Source organism: Diabrotica virgifera, chromosome 1 (assembly GCF_917563875.1).
Source record: "Diabrotica virgifera virgifera chromosome 1, PGI_DIABVI_V3a".
In the NCBI taxonomy this organism is placed as follows: Eukaryota; Metazoa; Arthropoda; class Insecta; order Coleoptera; family Chrysomelidae; genus Diabrotica; species Diabrotica virgifera.
In genome coordinates, this window is record NC_065443.1 from 211,657,512 (window position 1) to 211,676,959 (window position 19,448).

The following is a 19,448-nucleotide window of genomic DNA, read 5'->3' on the forward strand; positions in this document are numbered from 1 at the left end:
GAGCCAGTAACTTTACTTTCTGAAAGAGATCTCTTGTTTCATTTCAATGTAAGTGGATTTCTACTTCCTGGCAAATTTTAGACACATATTTGTCTTTATCTTTACGGCAATTTCTTTGGATTGCTCTTGATAAGCTTCGATAGTCGTTTAAATCAAAACTGCCAACTTTAAGTTGCCTTCTTTGTTCTATAATTTTCCATGTTTGGTCACTGATCCATGGTTTACGACTGTTGTTGTTTATGGGTTGGCGACTTTGCTTAGCTGTATCTAATATATCTCTTTTAAAACCTCCCCAGAAAGTCTCGATAACATCTATGGGGGTAGTACTTGACCCAGTTAACACTGGGTTTATTCTTCCTTTGAAAGTTAAAAGTTCAGTCTCTGTAAACCCGGGAGTTCTAGGAGTGGGCTTGTGTTTGTTTCTAAAACGTATTCGGAATACAGCTACAAGGAGTTGGTGATCGCTTCCACAATCTGCACCCTGCCTTATTTAAGGGAAATTACCGCGAATGCAATAATTCACCGTTGAGACGCAAATCAGCGACGTCTCCCGTAAAATTCTTAATTCTTAATCAGTTTTAATTTCGAGAAGCTCCTTTCAGCAGAGGCTATACTAATCGGTATTGTTAATAATATTCTAATGACGATATAAATGTTTGGGTATACTTCTTTTAAGTTATTATCTGTAATGTCTTGAAGCAACTGTTTCACGTCTGTTATAAGGTAAATTAGGGATCATTATTTGTAATTCTTCATATAATTCGTAAGGTTGAAAGTCACTGCTCTCACGCCCACTCTTAGGATTGTGTGTAAATCTTGATATTCTTTTAATATTTGTTCATGTGGAGTATTTTTAATTTACTTATATCATACAGAAAACCGAAATTTTCATAATGTTGATTTATAGCCATAAATCTTAATTCCATGTTGGTAATAATCGAATCAAGCATAGTGTTAAAACAATTTGCTTCATACCGGCTTTTGAGATACTGTATAGGTTGATCCTCGCGCTCATAATCAAATACTCATACATAAGCTCATAAGAGCTTCTGTCAATAAATTGTTAAGCATCAGACAAGCATTTTTCAAATCCAGTTTGCCACTATTCTTGTACCAGTCACAAAATGTATGCAAATGTTTACGGACAATGCTCAAATGGACTTGTACATATTGTCATAGTTTGCTTATCACATTAACACGCGATAACAATAATTCATACCATACATGTAAAGATATTACAAATTCTAAACTAAGCATTTCGTTTAATACTAAATCACAATCACTGAGAGTGCTGATTGATCCTTTTGATTTTTCAAACTTTCTATGCATCCTACAACATCATCAAATTGAAATATTATGGCTACGTATCTATTATTTTATTAGTAGGTATAGTTACAAAACAGCGTTTTCAAACAGTGAACCATAGTTTAAATTTCTTAAATAGAATGCCACACAAAAAATATATATTATTATGACTTATGCACAATAACAACTCAACCCAACCCAACTAGACCGAAGTAGACTATACGCTTTTCTTTGACGACCAACAGCATGAAAACAAAATCGTCAAATAGTTGCGGTGTACGGGGTAAGGCAGTTGTTTGACGAACGGAGAATACCCTATTTTGTTTTGGGCAGCGACGTGCAGTGGAAATAATTCTTCGTTACCGATAGGAAAGCAATTTTAGGGAAATACCCTTTTTTGGCCAGCGATGACTTGCAATGCAGCAGGGATTTCTCGCGAGCGAATGCGACGCAAGCACAATGGCGCGAGGCCCCTCGGACTGCAAGACCGTTGGGTGGTTGCCCACGTCGCCCACGTCGCCCACCCCCTACGCCGCCTCTGGTGTCAGGCAATTTTGTGAACTAAATTGATCTCCGGCAAAAATTTTTGTGCATGAGAAAATTCAGTTTCAAAGTGCATCTCGAGGAGATGGAAAATGAAAAATTTAGAACTCAGGAAATATTGACGCAAGTGAGTTCAATTTTTATACTTGTGGGTTTTGGAGGTAACTAAACACGAATTTCAGGACGGTGATGGTCTCCGAGATTATTGGTGCCCAGGGTGGAATTCATCGCCTAGGACGTTCGAATAATTCGCGGGAAATCGAAAAATTCGCGAAATGAAGATTTGATCGAAAAACTGAAAAATACGTGTTCAATATTTTTCAAAATTCTATAGAAAGGCACTAAACACGACCCCACCACTCCACCCCCTAGAGGTAAGGTGGGGGTAACTTTAAAAGCTTAAATGGAAACCCGATTTGTTATTACAGATTTGGATTGCTTACGTAAAAATAAGCAACTTTTTTCGAGACATTTTTCGAATTGTGGATAGATGGCGCTATAATCGGAAAAAATGATTTATCGAGATACCATAGGTAAATTATAGAAATGGTCTAATATCTCGAGAAATCCGCTTCCAAATGAAAAACCAAAAATACTCCTTTAATATTTTCAAGAACCTATCGAATAACATCAAACAAGGCCCTCCACTCCACCTCCTGAAGGCCGGGTGGGGGTAACTTTAAAATCAAATAGGAATCCCCATGTTTTATTGCAGATTTGGATTCCGCATGAAAAATAAGTAACCTTTATTAGAAACATTTTTTAGAATTGTTGACAGATGGCGCTAATAAATAGTGCTTTTTCGATTATATATCCATAATTCGAAAAAATGTCTCGAATAAAAGTTATTTATTTTTACGTAAGGAATCCAAATCTGCAATAAAAAATGGGGCTCCTATTTAATGTTTTAAAGTTACCCCTGACCCCACCTCCAGGGTGTGGAGTGGAGAGTCGTGTTTAATGTTATTCGATAGGTTCTTGAAAAATATTAAACACGTATGTTTTGGTTTTTTATTTGGAAGTGTATTTCTCGAGATATTAGACCGTTTCTATAATTTACCCATGGTATCACGATAAATCGTTTTTTCCGATTATAGCGCCATCTATCCACAATTCGAAAAGTGTCTCGAATAAAAGTTGCTTATTTTTACGTAAATAATCCAAATCTGCAATAACAAAGGGGGTTTTCATTTAAGATTTTAAAGTTACCCCCAAGGCACCTCCAAGGGGTGGAGTGGGGAATGAAGGGTCGTGTTTAGTGTCATTCGATAGATATTTAAAAAATATTGAACACGAACTTTTTCGATGCAGTCTTCATTTTGCGAATTATTTGATCGTCCCAGGCGACGAGTTCCAACCTGTGCATCAGGTACCTCGGAGACCATTACCACCATGAAATTCGTGTTCAGTGACCTCCATACTCGCCAAGTATAAAAATTAAACTAATTTCCGTCAATATTTCCTAAGTTCCAAATTTTTCATTTTCCATCTCTTCGAGATGCACTTTGAAAATGCATTTTCTTATGAAGACAATGTTTTACCGGAGATCAATTTAGTTCACAAAATTGCCTGACATTCTCTCAAATCTCTCGAATTTTAGGCTTTTTAGTGCTTCGTTGCTTCGCCTAAAAGCTCAGGCAATAGTCACCAATTTCTGCATTCCAACCCATAGATATTTCTTTTTTTCTAGATAGATGTCGCTAATGCGTCCGTACCAATGAACTGTCAACACTGATGGAATGGCCCCGTCCCATTCAAACACTGAAGCGAGATTGGCGCCAACATAAAAGAGAGAGGTCCTAGAGAGACAGCTAATTTGTCAGGTAAAATTTGCTACAACTACAACCAGAATTGCCAGATGTGATTTTATAAATCCCCCACTTAGAAACTGAAATTCCCTCAAATCACCCAAATTAAAATTTTTGCCGCATTTTAATAAATTAGTAGTCAAATGTAGAGAAAAGTAAACAAAAATTATACCTACTACTTATCAACAGAGGGCCCTGGAAATAATTCATAGGTCCTATCTTCTTCGATTATAATGAGAGTATAATATTCATTTCTATGTGTACATTCGCAAGTTTAATTTCCCATGACCCCTTAAAATCATCCATAATTTTCACCCCAAAAAATCTCTCAACCATTTCTGCTTAATAAAGTTCCCCTATACGCTTTCAAATTACCCCAAAATTGTGGGAAAATACCCCAATCTGGCAACCCTGACGTACCTGACTAGCACTGTCAATTTGTTTGTTTACGAAAGATGACGATTATCTTCCCTCCTTTACCTGATTATCTTCTATCTCATCCTGGCGCCATTAAGTTCATTTCATGGCGATTCCATCAGTGTTGACAGTTCGTTGGTCCGTACGCATATAATTTGTTATTATTTTGCATAGTGAGACAGCCAGAATTAGTTCGCCTTGGGACACACCACAGGAGGGTCTGAATACTCTGAAAAGAAGAAACCTAGGTCAGCCCATGGTGGTGGCCCCAGAATCGAATTAGATCTAAAGCTTCTTTATTTTGTTTTACTCATATTTTATCCTTAAAATCTCAATTCGTTCTTTTTTTAGAAATATGATTCATTGTGATTTTATTAAATAAACACCAACAATCCCAATCGAATTTGTATTTGTATAGAAACGTCAAACTTGTCAACTAATCGAATGTGTGCTTGTATTGAAATATCAAAGTTGTTATTGTAATAACATTCATAGTCACCTAAATGTATTATTTTAACTTAGGCGAATATAAAATAACTGTAGTAATAACTCCGAAATTATGGCATTTAGGTATAAGGAATATAATATGAAAAATATTCAGCATTTCTTAAGAATTTCAAAATGAAAAAAATGTACAAGGTGTTCTATTTGAAACAAGAAAGTTCGTTAGATTTCCAGAAAAGTGGAGGATCTGACAACAATGTAAATAACATCACAATATCCGCCGCATTATAAAACCCTTAAACGCCAAAATTTGTAAGAATCTTAGAAGCCGTTTCCGAGATAATTGAGGGTCTCCATACATAAAACTCTGTATAAATTATTTTTGCATGTAAAAATTAATTATTACTATTTACAATGTATCTTTATTTACAAACACGGTGATTGATTAGTGGGGTAAAGCTCAATAGATCAGCTATAGTAATAGATAGCAATAAAAGTTAATAACAAAAATTGTAGCCAACTTTGAGCTTCACATTACAAAATGAGTTAGAATGTTACAGGTTGTTCGATAACAAAGTGGCAGACCAAACTTATGTTTTTTAAAATTGAACACCCTATATTTTATTTTATATTCGAAATCCTGTTAACTTCTCTATCACAAAAATATAAAGGTTTGTTATGTTATACAGGGTATTTACAAAGTTATAACCAATTTTGTATGAAAATCGTAACAAGTTCAACTCCCTGTATGAATAAAAATAAGCACAACAGCAATGGTTTAATAATGCCATATTTTTTTGTTTATTGTCAAAATTTTCAAAAATTATTGACATTGCTAATTTTCTTTATATCAAATACAGGGTGAGTCAAAACGCCAGTACATTATTTTCTCAGTTATGTTAAACAGAACGCCCTGTATTTTATATCATTATTGAAAAGTAACATTACCGTACTTTAATTTTTATATAACATTCCCTATGTCCAAATTTATTAGTTTTCGAAATATTTTTATTTTTCAGAGCAAATTATTTTAGGTGTCTAAATTTATCTAAATTTTAAGTAAGCCATGACTGAATTAACAATTGACGATTACTGATTATCAATCCTGTAACAAATGTAACAGTGTAGCAAATAAAGAAATAAAAATAATTTATTAGTAACACATTTTACAAAAAAAAAACACAACCACAACATGCAACATTTTTGAAACAATTAAAAACTACTTTTTTATGTAAATGTAACAAATAAAGAAAGAAAATTAGTAATAAATCTTATAAAAAAACGGACAAATACAAAATACAACATTTTGTGAAGACAATTAAACACTACATACTTTTGTATGTAAATGTAACAATGTAACAAATAAAGAACGAAAAATAATTTATCAGTAATACATTTTGCAAAAAATATTTTTAATAAAATATTTTTAATATTTAATTACATAAGGTGTTTAAAATTACCTCCTAACACATTTATGCACGCCTAAAAACGATCATTGAATGAGCTACTTACTCTACGAAGCATTTGTAAATTAACACATCAAAATACACTTTGTATTCTATTTTTTATCTCATCTCTTATTGTAGAAGGTATTTTATAAACTTCATTATTAACGTAACCCCAAAAAAATCAGTCCAGTTTATTAAATTCTGGTGATTTGGGTGACCACACTACTGGTCCATTGAAAAATGAAAATATCTCGAAAGCTAATAAATTAAGACATAGGGAATGTTATCTAAAAATTAAAGTACAGTAATGGTACTTTTCAATAGTGATATAAAATACAGGGTGTTCCATTTAAAATTACTAAGAAAATAATGTACTTGCGTTTTGACTCACCCTGTATTTGATATAAAGAAAATTAGCAATTCTTGAAATGTTGACAATACATAAAAAATATGGCATTAACAAACCATTGCTGTTTTACTTATTTTTATTTATATAGGGTGTTATAACTTTGTAAATACCCTGTATAACATAACAAACCTTTATATTTTTTGTAATGGATAAGTTAATAGGATTTCGAATTTATAATAAAATATAGGGTGTTCCATTTAAAAAAACAAAAGTTTGGTCTGCCACTGTGTTACCGAACCCCCTGTAACATTCTAACTAATTTTGTAATGTGAAGCTCAAAGGTGGCTGAAGGTTTTGTTATTAACTTTTATTGCTATCTCTTACTATAGCGGATCTATTGAGCTTTACCCGACTAATCAATCACCCCGTATACACGAAAGCTGTGATGTAGCCATACGTTAAATAAATAAATAATCCAGTAAAAGGATTGTATTAGTTAAAATGTGTTTCATTTTACGGAATGCACATCTTGAGTATTAAGTTAGAGCTCGGATTTTAACCTCCGGGTCTATGTGTTTGGTTATTCATGACCAAGGTATATTGACATCTTCTATGGGGTGTTGATTCCCGCTTATTGTTCATTGTTATTAACATTATATCAAATAACAGGCTATTGTTCGATAGTTAGTTAGTTTTGGGTGAGCGAAATTTTGATTAAGTATACGAGAAGACGTGCAAAAGCATTGAAAGAGTGGAAACGAAAATGCAGAGGCATGGGCGTAGACCTTGGAGAGATTTGCTTATATACATTGCAGTTTGCTGATGACCAGGTTGTCATAGCAAACGATAAAGATGATTTAGAGTACATGGCAAGGAAATTACAAGAAGAATATAGAAAGTGGGGATTAGAAATTAATACAGATAAAACAAAATACCTGCCAATAGGTACCGAACTATCGAACATCACATTAGAAAATAATGAAATCATCATGCCCTGCGACCATTACACATATCTAGGAATCGTTTTTGACACAACGGGGAAAGATGATGAAGAAATAAAGAGAAGAATAACACAATCCAGAAAAACAATAGGTTGTCTAAACAGCGTACTGTGGAATCATGAAATAGGAAAAAGAAGAAAACACAATATCTACGAATCTCTTATTAAAAGCAGTCTATTGTACGGAGCAGAAACTTGGCGGATAACCGAAAACAACAGAAGAAAACTGGAGGCAGTAGAAATGGACGCTTTTAGAAGATCAGTAGGAGTGTCACGCAGAGAGAGAATACGTAATGATGAGATAAGACAGCGAATGGGGGTTGACGGCTCTCTAACAACAGACATAGAAAGAAAACAGCTGATATGGTACGGACACGTCCAGAGGATGGATAACTCAAGACTCCCTAAAATAATTATGCAATGGGTACCACCAAACCGCAGAAAGAGAGGAAGACCCAAGAAATCTTGGAGAGAGGGAGTAACGAAGGCGATGAGCGCAAGAGATCTTAGAGAGGGCCAATGGGATGATAGAGTGTCATGGAAATTAGGCATCGGACAACGTCGCAAGACGTTTTAAAACCGATTGATAGATAGATACGAGAAGACGCAAAAATAGCAAAACAAGTACATTGATATCTCAAAAGTATGTATGTATTATATTACTTTCTTTTTTCCCAAGGTCTCCACTATATAATTAGATTATTTAACTTTCATCTCATGACGTCGGCCTGAAACAACTTTTAAAGAGAAACGATATTATGGACGCATGAAATGAACAATGATGATAGCTGGTCGTTTTAAGTTAAGGAATTATATATCATATTGTTTAAAAAATTTATCTAAAATTATACTTTGAAACCAAAATTCATACTAGACTGGGCTATGGAAGTATTTAAGTATGCAAAACCTGAGGACCGGCAACTATGTTCGGATTCTTTTACCTGAGACCTTGAACAATGAAAAATTGAATCTTGCCGGAAGGTGCGATGGTGCCTTGTTATCCCCTCCCACCTCCTATGTTACGGGCAGATAAAAAGCGATTTTTCGTAAAAAGCTTTTTTTGTATTTTTTGGGTCATTCTAAGCAAAAAATGTTCTTACAAGTTTTTTCGTAAAATGCATAGTTTTCGCGATAAACGCAGTTAAACTTTAAAAAAATCGAAAAATTGCAATTTGTGCAAATAACAATGCTGCAAGCATTTGAAAGTCCAAGTCAAATTATACCGGTTTTTATTATTTGCATTGCTAAAAATTAATTTTTTTATTGGTAAACAAAGCTATAAATAAACAGTGTTTGAGCGTTTTGTTCGCATGTCCGCACCAAGCCAAGGATTAAAACCGAACAGAACCGACCACCGACCAGGTAGGACTGCCTTAGCGCTGTGCGGACATTCGACAAAACGCTTAAAGACTGTTTGTTTATAGCTTTGTTAAATAATAAAAAAAAATAATATTTAGCAATGAAAGTAATCAAAACCGGTATAATTTGACTGGAACTTTTAAATTCTGCAAGCAGAATTGCTAGTTTGTTTTGCAATAAATAGAGTTCGGATTTAAAAGCATAAAGAAACGCAAAAAAGCGCTTAAAAAGCATAACAATTTTAAGAAAAAAAGCATTTAATTATACAAAAAAAGCATGAAAATAAGCATATAAATTTTGACAAAGAGATTTTTTTAAGAAAATATATATAATTATCTTTAGGCTTAGCTTAAGAACTAGTAAAGAGCTATTATAAATTTAATAATAAAATAGAATAAACAAAAAAAAAATAGATAACTGAAACAAAAATGCTTTAACCTAATTTTTATCGACACGCTTTAGATGAAGGAAAATATATCATTTTTGTTTAAAGCATAAAATAACTAATTACTCATTTAAATTTTCCATCGTAAGGTTTCGGCACCTATCACTCAAAACATTTTTGTATATCTAAAAGCTTCTTTCAACGTCCACACTGGTTATCGTTGCATACTTATACTTTGCCACTACTGCCGGATCCATATTATTTATATCTTCAACGTGTTCTCAATTTAAAACTGAATAGCTATTTGTATAACAAGGGAGGAAAGTACTACTTTTCAGTAATCAGAGGGCAGTAATCATTCAAGGGAGGAAAAGGCACTTTACTTCCATGTTATACATATGATTTTTCCACCTTCCTCAAATAACAAGTAATTTTTTCATTTTTACTTAATTTATTTATGTAAATAAACCAACAAAATTTATTAGAACTAAAACTAACAAGTAGGTACAATATAACTGTCAACTGTCAAATATAAGTAAAATTATTAATGTAAACATTGTTAAATCAAAATAACAATTTACTGTTTTTTACCATTCTGTAAAATACAGGGTGTTTTATAAATAAACGTTAAAATGTATAGATACTTACGTAATAGAAAATAGATATTATACAGGGCGTCAATAAGTTATATTTCATGAATGAAATACCATGACGTCACTTTTACTTTTCCCCCCTAGGGAGGAAAAGTACAACTTTGCTCCCTAAAATCAGGTCCGGAAAAGTATACTTTCGGTAGAGGTAGGTGGAAAAATATTTTCTTCATCTTTTGAAATCCTTCGTTTTTTGTTAATACAGCTTTGAATTTTGTTAATATTATCTTACCAATTTTTCCAGGGATACCTTCCATCTTTTTTTCAAAACTTTTTATTTTTTGGATCGACTCAACTAATGACATTTGCTGTTTCTCCAAATATTTTATTGTTTCACTCACAGAACAAAAGTTGCTTTTGATAAAAGCAAGATTTTTTGTAATTATGTTTCACCTAAAACATCCTGACACTATTTTATCGATTTGCTAGCAGTCTCTTAAGTTCCAATACGAAGCTTTTAAAATTTTCGAATTATTCGGCGTAGTATAAAGCTACATCTAACCATCTACCCCACCGAGTTAACACTGGTTCCGATGGTAATGGAATGTTAGGGAATCTGTCTTTAAAAAGTTGCACCCTTAAAGGAGCTTTAATGAATTTTTTTCCATTTTTTATCAACTCATTAACAAGTGGAAATTGCAGCCGTATAGCTTCAGCAACGCGATTTAGGCCGTGTGCTAGACACGTACAATGAATTAGATTTGGATAAAACACTTTAATATTTGATGCTGTTTTGATCATATTATATGGTGCAGCGTCGAAAAGCATTAATACTATTTTGTTGGTGGGCACAGCCTCGGGAAGATAAAAATTTGTTAAAGCGTCATTTACGAATCTTGGAACTGTATTGTTATTTGTTGCTTCTAGTTCTTTTGAGCACACTAAAAATAACCCTTCGTCAAGATTTCTTCGTGAAGTACACCTATGATTAAATTAGCGACGTATCTTCCACAAATATACGTAGTCTCGTCCACAGAAAACCAGGTGTAATTGTTTCCCACTAGCGTTTTTATTGTGGTTTTATTGTAAATGTAATTAATAACATATTTTTTCGCAGAGTACTTTCATATTATCGCAGAGTCAGAGTACTACTTTCGATAGTAGGTACTTTTCCAAAAATTATTTAAAACTTTCATTTTACAATTTATTTAATGGGAGATAAGAGTCCACAATTGCACTACATAGATCAAAATTAAATTTCTGCTGTTTGCAAATGCAAAAAATGATAATATTATATAAAAAAGCACCAAATAAGCACAAAAATTCAAAAAGGGCATAATAATTTAAAAAAAAGCAAAAAAAGCATAAAAAAGGGCTGTCAAAATTACTTATTTTTGCATATTTCGTTCATATTTAAAAAGAAAATAGTCCTGCTTGTATTATTTAACATAAGCATTATGCTTAGAAATCCGGACTCTAGTAATAAAACATTATTTGGGTTCAAATATTGTAATTTTTCGATTTTTTTAAAGTTTAACCGCGTTTATCTCGTAAACTATGCATTTTACGAAAAAACTTGTAAGAACATTTTTTGCTTAGAATGACCTAAAATATACAAAAAAATATTTTTATTTGCCTGTAACATAGGGGGTGGGAGGGGGTAACAAGGCACCATCGCACCTTCCGACAAGATTCAGTTTTTTATTGTTCAAGGTCTCAGGTAAAAGAATCCGAACATAGTTGCCGGTCCTCAAGTTTTACATACTTAATGCTTCCAGAGCCTGCACTATACAGCGGTACTAAAAAAATAGATAAAATATAAACCACTTACCTGAACGTATCTAAAATCATTGTGAACAACACGAATTTTCCTAACAGGGGTACCACAAGCGATGTGGGTGGAATGATCTCAGCGAGAAGGAGAAAGAACACAGTCAGCGAAAGAAGAATAGAGATGGATAAACTAACCTATAAAAATATTCAATTTACTTTAAGGATATCTCTGTAGGTGCCACTAGATTTTGTGGCCTATCCCGAGGATGTGGTCTTCCTGTGCATAAAGCTCTATAATTGAGCGATATACCGATCGCAATCTAAAAATTTCTCAAGGATTTGCGCAAAATAATGAAATGCAAGAAAATCTTGTAGAAAAAAATATTTATTTACAAGTCATAATCATTTGGAAAAAAATAAATGAAAAGTGAAAGGGGACTCTAACAATAGCACGGGATCCAAATAGGAGGTCGAAATGTACCCATCTGCTTGCCGGATGAAACAAAATCGTGTCATAGCTATCTTTAAGGGGGGGCCGTAGGAGTTGAAATCAATATTTCAAGCACATTTTTTTGGAAAGTATGGTAATATTATTTTATTTTTAAATTAAATAGGCACATTCAGTACATTTCATAGATTACTCAAGAAAAAATTCAAGGAAAAATACTGAAAAATAAGCCAACGGTGGCAAATTTTTAAAAGACACCTCAAAATATAATAAATTTTGCGGTGGATATCAGAACGCATCACTGGATCATGGTAAACAAAAAATTTAAACAGATTTTATTAGCTTATAAGTTTTTCGAGGTAATGCTCTCGAGTTTTTTAGTTTTACCTAATTTTGACTATTTATATCACTCAAAAATCAAAACAACCAATTTTTTTTTTGGCAAAAAGGGTGAAAATTAACATATTTATTATTGTTAAAGAAAAAATAAGCATACAACAAAAAAAATCTCTACAACGTTACCTCAAGGAATGTATAAAGAAAATATATACAAAATTCCAGGTGGGTCGGTAGAGTAGTTTTTGAGTTACAATGTCTACAGCCTTTAAAAATAGCTGTCTTGAGGAAAACGCATTTAAAGTATTGTCAACTTTTATTATCAATTTCTTTTTTGTCTTTTAAATCGTAAAATGATGCACACCGGAATATCTTTTTGAATCGCGGAGTAATTTACTAAAGAAAATGAGAACAGATGTTGACCGTTGTTCCCTACGTTCAAGCGTGCTGGCGCGAACCTGCTGCGAATCTAGTCGAAGGTAGGACTATTCATCACTTTCTAACTACCTCCCGACTTTCGACTCGCTTTGCAGCAAGTTTGTGCCAGCGCGATTCAGCGTAGTGAGAAACGGTCAACAGCTGTTCTTATTTTCTTTTGTAAATTACTCCGCGATTCAAAAATATATTCCGGTGTGCATCACTTTACCATTTGACAGACAAAAAAGAAATTGAAAATAAAAGTTGACAATAATTTAAACGCGTTTTTCTCAAAACTGCTTTTTTCAGGCTGTAGACATTATAACTCAAAAAACTACTTCACCAACTCACCTGGAATTTTGTATATATTTTCTTTAGACATTCCTTGAGGTAACGCTGTCGAGATACTTTTTGTTTTATGCTTATTATTTGTTTAACAATTCTACCATACTATAAAAAAATGTGTTTGGAATATTGATTTCAACCCCTTCGTCCCCCCATTAAGGATAGCTATGACACGATTTTGATAGGCAACCTATGCTGGTCGTGTTTGTCTATGTATGAAATTTAATAAAAAAATGTTTAATCCGGCAAGCAGATGGGTACATTTCGACATCCTATTCGGATCTTAGACTATAACTTTAAATAAAAATGCATCAAAACTATTTTCAAAAAAAATGTAACCTAATTATTAACAAAACAGCCAATGATTCTAGCTTAAATAAGGCAAGCTTAAAAAAATAAGGCACCCTAACTAATAATTAAAAATATCAAATCTATATATCTGTCTGACGTCCCCAAACACTACAAGAAACAGTTCCTCTTTATCTTTCCCCAGCATCCTCCAGCAGTTGTCGTCCAATATCTTATTGCGCTTCTGACGCAGGATCTACGTAGCGCCTTTGGTGGTTCACCGTCCAATGTTCGAATCGCAGTCGATTTAGATTTGCATAAGCATGTCATTCATCAGAATGAATGACGGAATTTCCTGCAATTCCCTTTGGATAACAGAGACTAAAGCCACCCTGTCTCTTCGCTCGACGAAAAATTAGTGGCAATCTGCCCCATTTTTCAACCCTAACACCCAAGGCCCATCGATCAGTACTTCGTGATTTTGTTGGTTTTCCACTTCAGCATCACTGTTCTCTGATTCTGCCGCATCATCTCCTTCAAACATGCGCCCTTGGTTGTATTTTTGGCGACCAGCGATTCTTGCCTCCTCAATGTGAATGGACTCTCGTTTGTTCCTATCATCGGGTCTCTTCTCGATACGATGGCTGTACAAACTTCTCGGCACATGCTGTACCAGTCGGTGTCCGTATTCGTTAACTTCCCCGTTAGATAAACTGTTGTGATAAATTCCACGAAGGAAAACAATATTTTCAAAATAGCGCATAGGGATAGCTTCGAATTGATCCAGCCCTTGAGAGGACAACGTAGAACTGATCTGGTTCAAAAGTACGTATTGTCGAAGAAACGTCACAGCGCGCTACTCTGATAATATCAAGCTGCTGTAGAAGTCTTTTAGCAACATTCTTGTTCCAGATATTGTGTTGTTGATAGTAAAGACTTAACTAATTTTTGTAATTCTACCAGGCCATTTTATTTGAAAAGATGGGCTGTTATTTGCGCAAACCCTTGTAGTAAAATATTATGGTTTTATTTATATTCCTGAAAATGTTTATTACTACCTAGCAAATAACATTATTTCTACAGTTGTGTCCGCAAATCTTTATCCGTGCGTCATCGTTTAAAGCGTACGAAATAACTCGATAATAAGTTGGAAATTGAACTTTACTAAACGCAACAACAAGTCACTTCTGTCATTTGCTGTTGCGTTTAGTAAATTTCAATTTCAGACTTTTCATCAACTTATTTCGTATGCTTTAAATCTGAGGTTCCCAAACAACTTTTTCTCGTAGACCACTTTAAAAAATTTACTGGTTTCGGTGGACCCCCAGCAGAAGTAGTATTTCGTAGCTGTGCTGGGGGTCCTGGGGGTGGGGGGAACTTGGGTGGAAAAAAATAAGACCTAGATGGGGGGAACTTGGGGAATAATTAATGAAGGTCGAACCGTCTGTTTCTTCTTTTTTCTCTCAAAATATCATTCCAAGCGATTTTACAGTGATTTGGAATTTGTTTATACTTTGCATTTTTTATCGTAAAGTATCAATGAAAAAAAAAAAAAATAATATTTTTATAGAAGGAACTCCTCAAAAATAGGTGATTATTGGGCATTATAACAAGTTTCTTTATTTAAAACATGTTTTTGGTCAAATTTTAGGGTAGAAAACCTGTAGAATACTGTTTTTTACATTTACCTCCATTCCCAAAATACATGTTCTTCTATTTGGCTGAAAATTTGCCCAGAGATAGTCAAAACACAGGAATTTTAAGTTGTTAAAAGAATTTGTATAGTTTTAAAATATAGGAAAAGTTACATGTACTAATATCAGAGTCAAAATTATATAGTCCAGTCGGGTTAGCATTTGATCTTGCATGCCAAGCTACCCAAGCAAGATTTTATTTTTTTAAGCTTTAAGGGGTCAATAGTAGTGTAAATTTAAAATCGCGAATGAATTCTGCCGTTGCGTCAGCCGCCATCTTGATTTTAAAGGAGCACCGTTTTTGCTCAATATCTCCGCCATTTTTAACTTTCAGACAAAAAGTGTACGGACTGAAATTGTTGAAATTTCCTATAAGTAATTTCTTTTATTATATATTTTTTTGCGCCGTCGATATTTTCCGAGTTATGGGGGGAAATAGTGACAATTAGAGCATAATTGTTGAATTATCTCGTTTATTATTAATTTTATAACAAAAATGTACCCATACAAAAATGAACAGAATTAAACTTTATACAATTTTAATCTCTTTCATTTTTTTGCTAAAATCAATATTTCAGGTAGTACGTATGCGGTAAAGGCGCGAGCATAAGACCTGATTGGTTTGATAGCAGTGGTTTTTGTTCAATATCTACGCCACTTCCAACTTTTCGACAAAAATTATAGGAACTGAAATTGTTCCAAATAAATCGTGGTTACAATAATTATTACAATTTTTTTTAACCTTTTTTTTTGTACGGTCGATATTTTCCGAGTTAATTGTACTTGTAGTAGACGCCTATATTTTTGACTCTGATATTATTCCACGCGTTTTTTTATATTGTAAAACTATAAAAAAAAATTTAACCACTTAAAGTCTTGTATTTTGGCTATCTGTGGGCAAATTTTCAGTCAAATCGAAGTAAATGTTTTTTGGAAATGGAAATGAAAATATAAAAAACCGTATTTTAACGTTTTCTACACAAAAATAAAATTTTTAATCAAAATAACTTATTATAATGCGTTATAATGACATTTTTGTGTCCCTACTATTCAAACATTATTTTTTCCATTGATTTCCATTAATACACTGGGGTGCAAAATTAACCGGGCACCTTAAAAATGGGTCATTTTTGATGTCTGAAATTTCCTTAACCTGTTGTCTGATTTAAATGATTTTTTTAATATATTATAGCCTTATTCTTTAGTAATATTGCTGTAATTGTATTGTTGCTAAACAGTTAAATTTTCATTGTATACCGGGTGTATCAATCAAACTGTTTTTTTTTCTCAAAGTTCGCATAACCCTGTGGAATATTCTAGCATTTATAAAATACTGAAATTAAAATACAACTATAGCCTTATGTTTTCTCAACATTTTGTTTTTGATTCATTCGCTTATGTTGGATAATAAAAAAGTTAGGTACTTTAACAACGAGCTATGTTTTTCATCAATACAGCGTGTTTTTAAATAATAATGGGCAAACTTTAAGAAGTAATTTTGCATGAAAAAATAATGACAGTTTTTTTATCATTGATATGTCTGCAAATGCTTCGTTTCCGAGATAGGGGATGTTGAAATTTTTTTACAAACTGACGATTTATTTATTGCTTTAAAACCGGTTGAGGTATGCAAATGAAATTTGGTGGGTTTTAAGAAGTAGTTATTGCATATTTTTTGACATACAATTAAGAATTTAATATTCACCATTAGCGCGCATATGGGTAATATGAGGGCTTATATTACCCGTATGCACGCCAACGGTGAATATTAAATTCTTACTTGTACGTCAAAAAATATACAATAACTACGTCTTAACACCCAACAAATTTCATTTGCATATCTCAACTGGTTTTTAAGCAATAAATAAATTGTCAGTTTGTAAGAAAAATTTCAACACCCTCTATCTCAGAAATGAAGCATTTGCGGACATAGGTTTATAAAGCAAACTGTCATTATTTTTTCATGTAGAATTACCCTTTAAAGTTGGTCGCACTTATTTAGAAACACCCTGTATTGATAAAGAACATGGCTAGTTGTTAAATTTCCCAACTTTTTCATGTTCCTACTTAAGCGAATGAATAAAAAAACAGAATGTCGAGAAAACATAAGGCTATAGTTGGGTTTTAATTTGAGTATTTTTTAAATGCTAGAATATTCCACATGGTGATGCGAAGTTTAAGAAAAAACACAGTTTCATGGTACACCCGGTATGCAATGAAAATTTAAGTGTTTAGCCACAATATTATTACAGCGATATTGATAAAGGATAAGGCTATAACATATTAAAAAATCACTTAAATCGGGCAACAGGTTTAGAAAATTCGAGACATCAAAAATGACCCACTTTTAAGGTGTCCGGGTAATTTTGCACCCCAGTGTATATTACGACAGAAATGGAAATTTGTTTAAATAAATACCAAATCACTATAAATTTTCGTGGACCCACTTACAACTTGTGAACCCCATTTTAATTTCACGCCAACGTAGACCCCCGTTGAGTCCCTTGTGGACCCCTGGTGGTCCACCTGGACCACTTTGGGAATCACTGCTTTAAATAATGACGCACGGGTAAAGATTCGCGGACTCAACTGTACAAACGTTTTGTTGCCTTTTATTTTTGTGTGCAAACCCTTCTGAGAAAATATTATGGTGTTGTTTAGCCGCACAGGCAGACCGCATTCCTCGGTATGGTATGTTTAACAGTAAATGGTTGAGTTCAATTAGTTACCACTACAAACATCCTGGATTAACCGATAATAGTATAAAAGGCCCGGTTTCAGGTAAAATTTATTTCAGGCTTTATTATGGGACTACCGTCTAGTCAGTATTAATTGTCAAAGACCAACTCTGTCTACCTCGGTTGCTTATCGCTCCGGGTGGATCTTAACAATGGGCCAGGTCAGATAAATTTAATAATATTTACGACCGCACTAATTGAACTCAACCATTTACTGTTGAACAAACCATACACCGCAATCTATAGCAAAAACGTGACTGTAGACCGCATATTATTATAGTGGCACCTCTCTTTAAATGTTTTATTTATATCGTTAACTTACTTTTTCGCCACTGTCGGAGGGAAGATAGAACACAAGTACGGTGAGGAAAGAGATGCCCATACATGGGATTATAAGATTAACGGTATAGAAGAGCGTCTTTCTTCTCATCGTTATGTTGAATGTTATGTCTAGGTACGGTTCATCACAGCATGTATAAAACTTTTCATTCCTTAAACAAATAATTCAGAGTATAAGACGACAATATTTTAGTATTCAGAATAAATAAAGGAAAGTAGAAATCAGATACTTTTTAAAATGAAAACAAGATATTGGCCTTATATTTATTATCTGTACAAATAATATGTATATATTTAATAATAAACTAATATTATTTCGAATTTGTTTTTATGTCAAATTAATTGAGTTATTTTTTTTCTTTATTCCAAAAAATCACAAATTTACAATAAATATAATTTTAACAAATGTACAAGAACAATATGTGATTTTAGCCTAAGCGTTGGAACTATAGCATTACGCTGTAATTACTATTTTCTACTAATTTTAATTCTTATTTTTTAATAACCTTTCGCAAAACGAAATGACAAAATTCACATGTAAACACAGGGCAGATGTTAAACGGAACGTTGAACAGATTGTATAAGATTAATGTTTCTTTCAAAGAAACATTTCTTAATTGATTACGATGTCCCAGCCTCCTGATGTCAAAAATTCTTGAAATCCATAAAGCTTGTCGATTTATGGCTGTTTTTGTTTTATCTAAGAAACCGCAGATCATTTGACATAACAGTTGGGGGTTCGCTTCGAGCCGGTCAGTTTTCTACCAGCGTCTGCATAAGGCACACCCTTCGAGCGTCGATATTATGTAGGTCAACAACGCACTGCTTGTTTACACACAATAAATAGAATATTAATACCGTTCGTTGTTTATTTATTTTTATTACATTTATTTCAATTAAATTCCGACAACTCACCCATCGGAATAGAACCGTCTAGATCATTAAAATTTATTAAAAAGGATTCATCCAGACTATAAAAAACATATTGACTTAACAATTTTTTAATTTTTTTTTAAACTTACATATTGAAAGTACTTTAATCCCAGTGGGCAAATGGTTGTATACTTTAATACCGGAGTACAATGGACCATTTCGAGTACGTCTATAATTATAGTTGGGAAGAATTGTATCTTGCCTGCGTGTATTGTGACTGTGTATGTCAGAAGGTTTTAACAATTCATGTCGTTTTCTATGTATAAGCAGAGATATCTTATAAATATAAATATTAATGAGCGTCATTATTCCATGATCTTTGAAGAGAGGTCTACATGAAGTTCTATTTGTTAAGTTGAATAGTGCTCGAATTGCTCGTTTTTGAGCCACAAATGTGGATTCTGCTGTGCGCTATTGGAAATTAAAGTGTTTCATTCAGTGTTCGAACAATATTTTGTCTGGAATTTTTGTCCATTTTCTGTTGGAATT

General features: G+C 33.2%; 1 protein-coding gene across 2 annotated transcripts in view; it reads right to left on the reverse strand.

Moving 5' to 3' along the window:
- Positions 1 to 19,448, reverse strand: part of LOC114346273 (acetylcholine receptor subunit alpha-like) — a 1,182,789-nt gene that overhangs the window by 298,689 nt on the left and 864,652 nt on the right. For both annotated transcript variants that reach the window (XM_050646983.1, XM_050646986.1), the window contains exons 7-8: positions 18,010 to 18,178; positions 11,480 to 11,616 (exon numbers count right to left, since the gene is read on the reverse strand). In XM_050646983.1, coding sequence (XP_050502940.1) covers positions 11,480 to 11,616; positions 18,010 to 18,178 — 306 coding nt within the window. The remainder of the gene's footprint in view (positions 1 to 11,479; positions 11,617 to 18,009; positions 18,179 to 19,448) is intronic.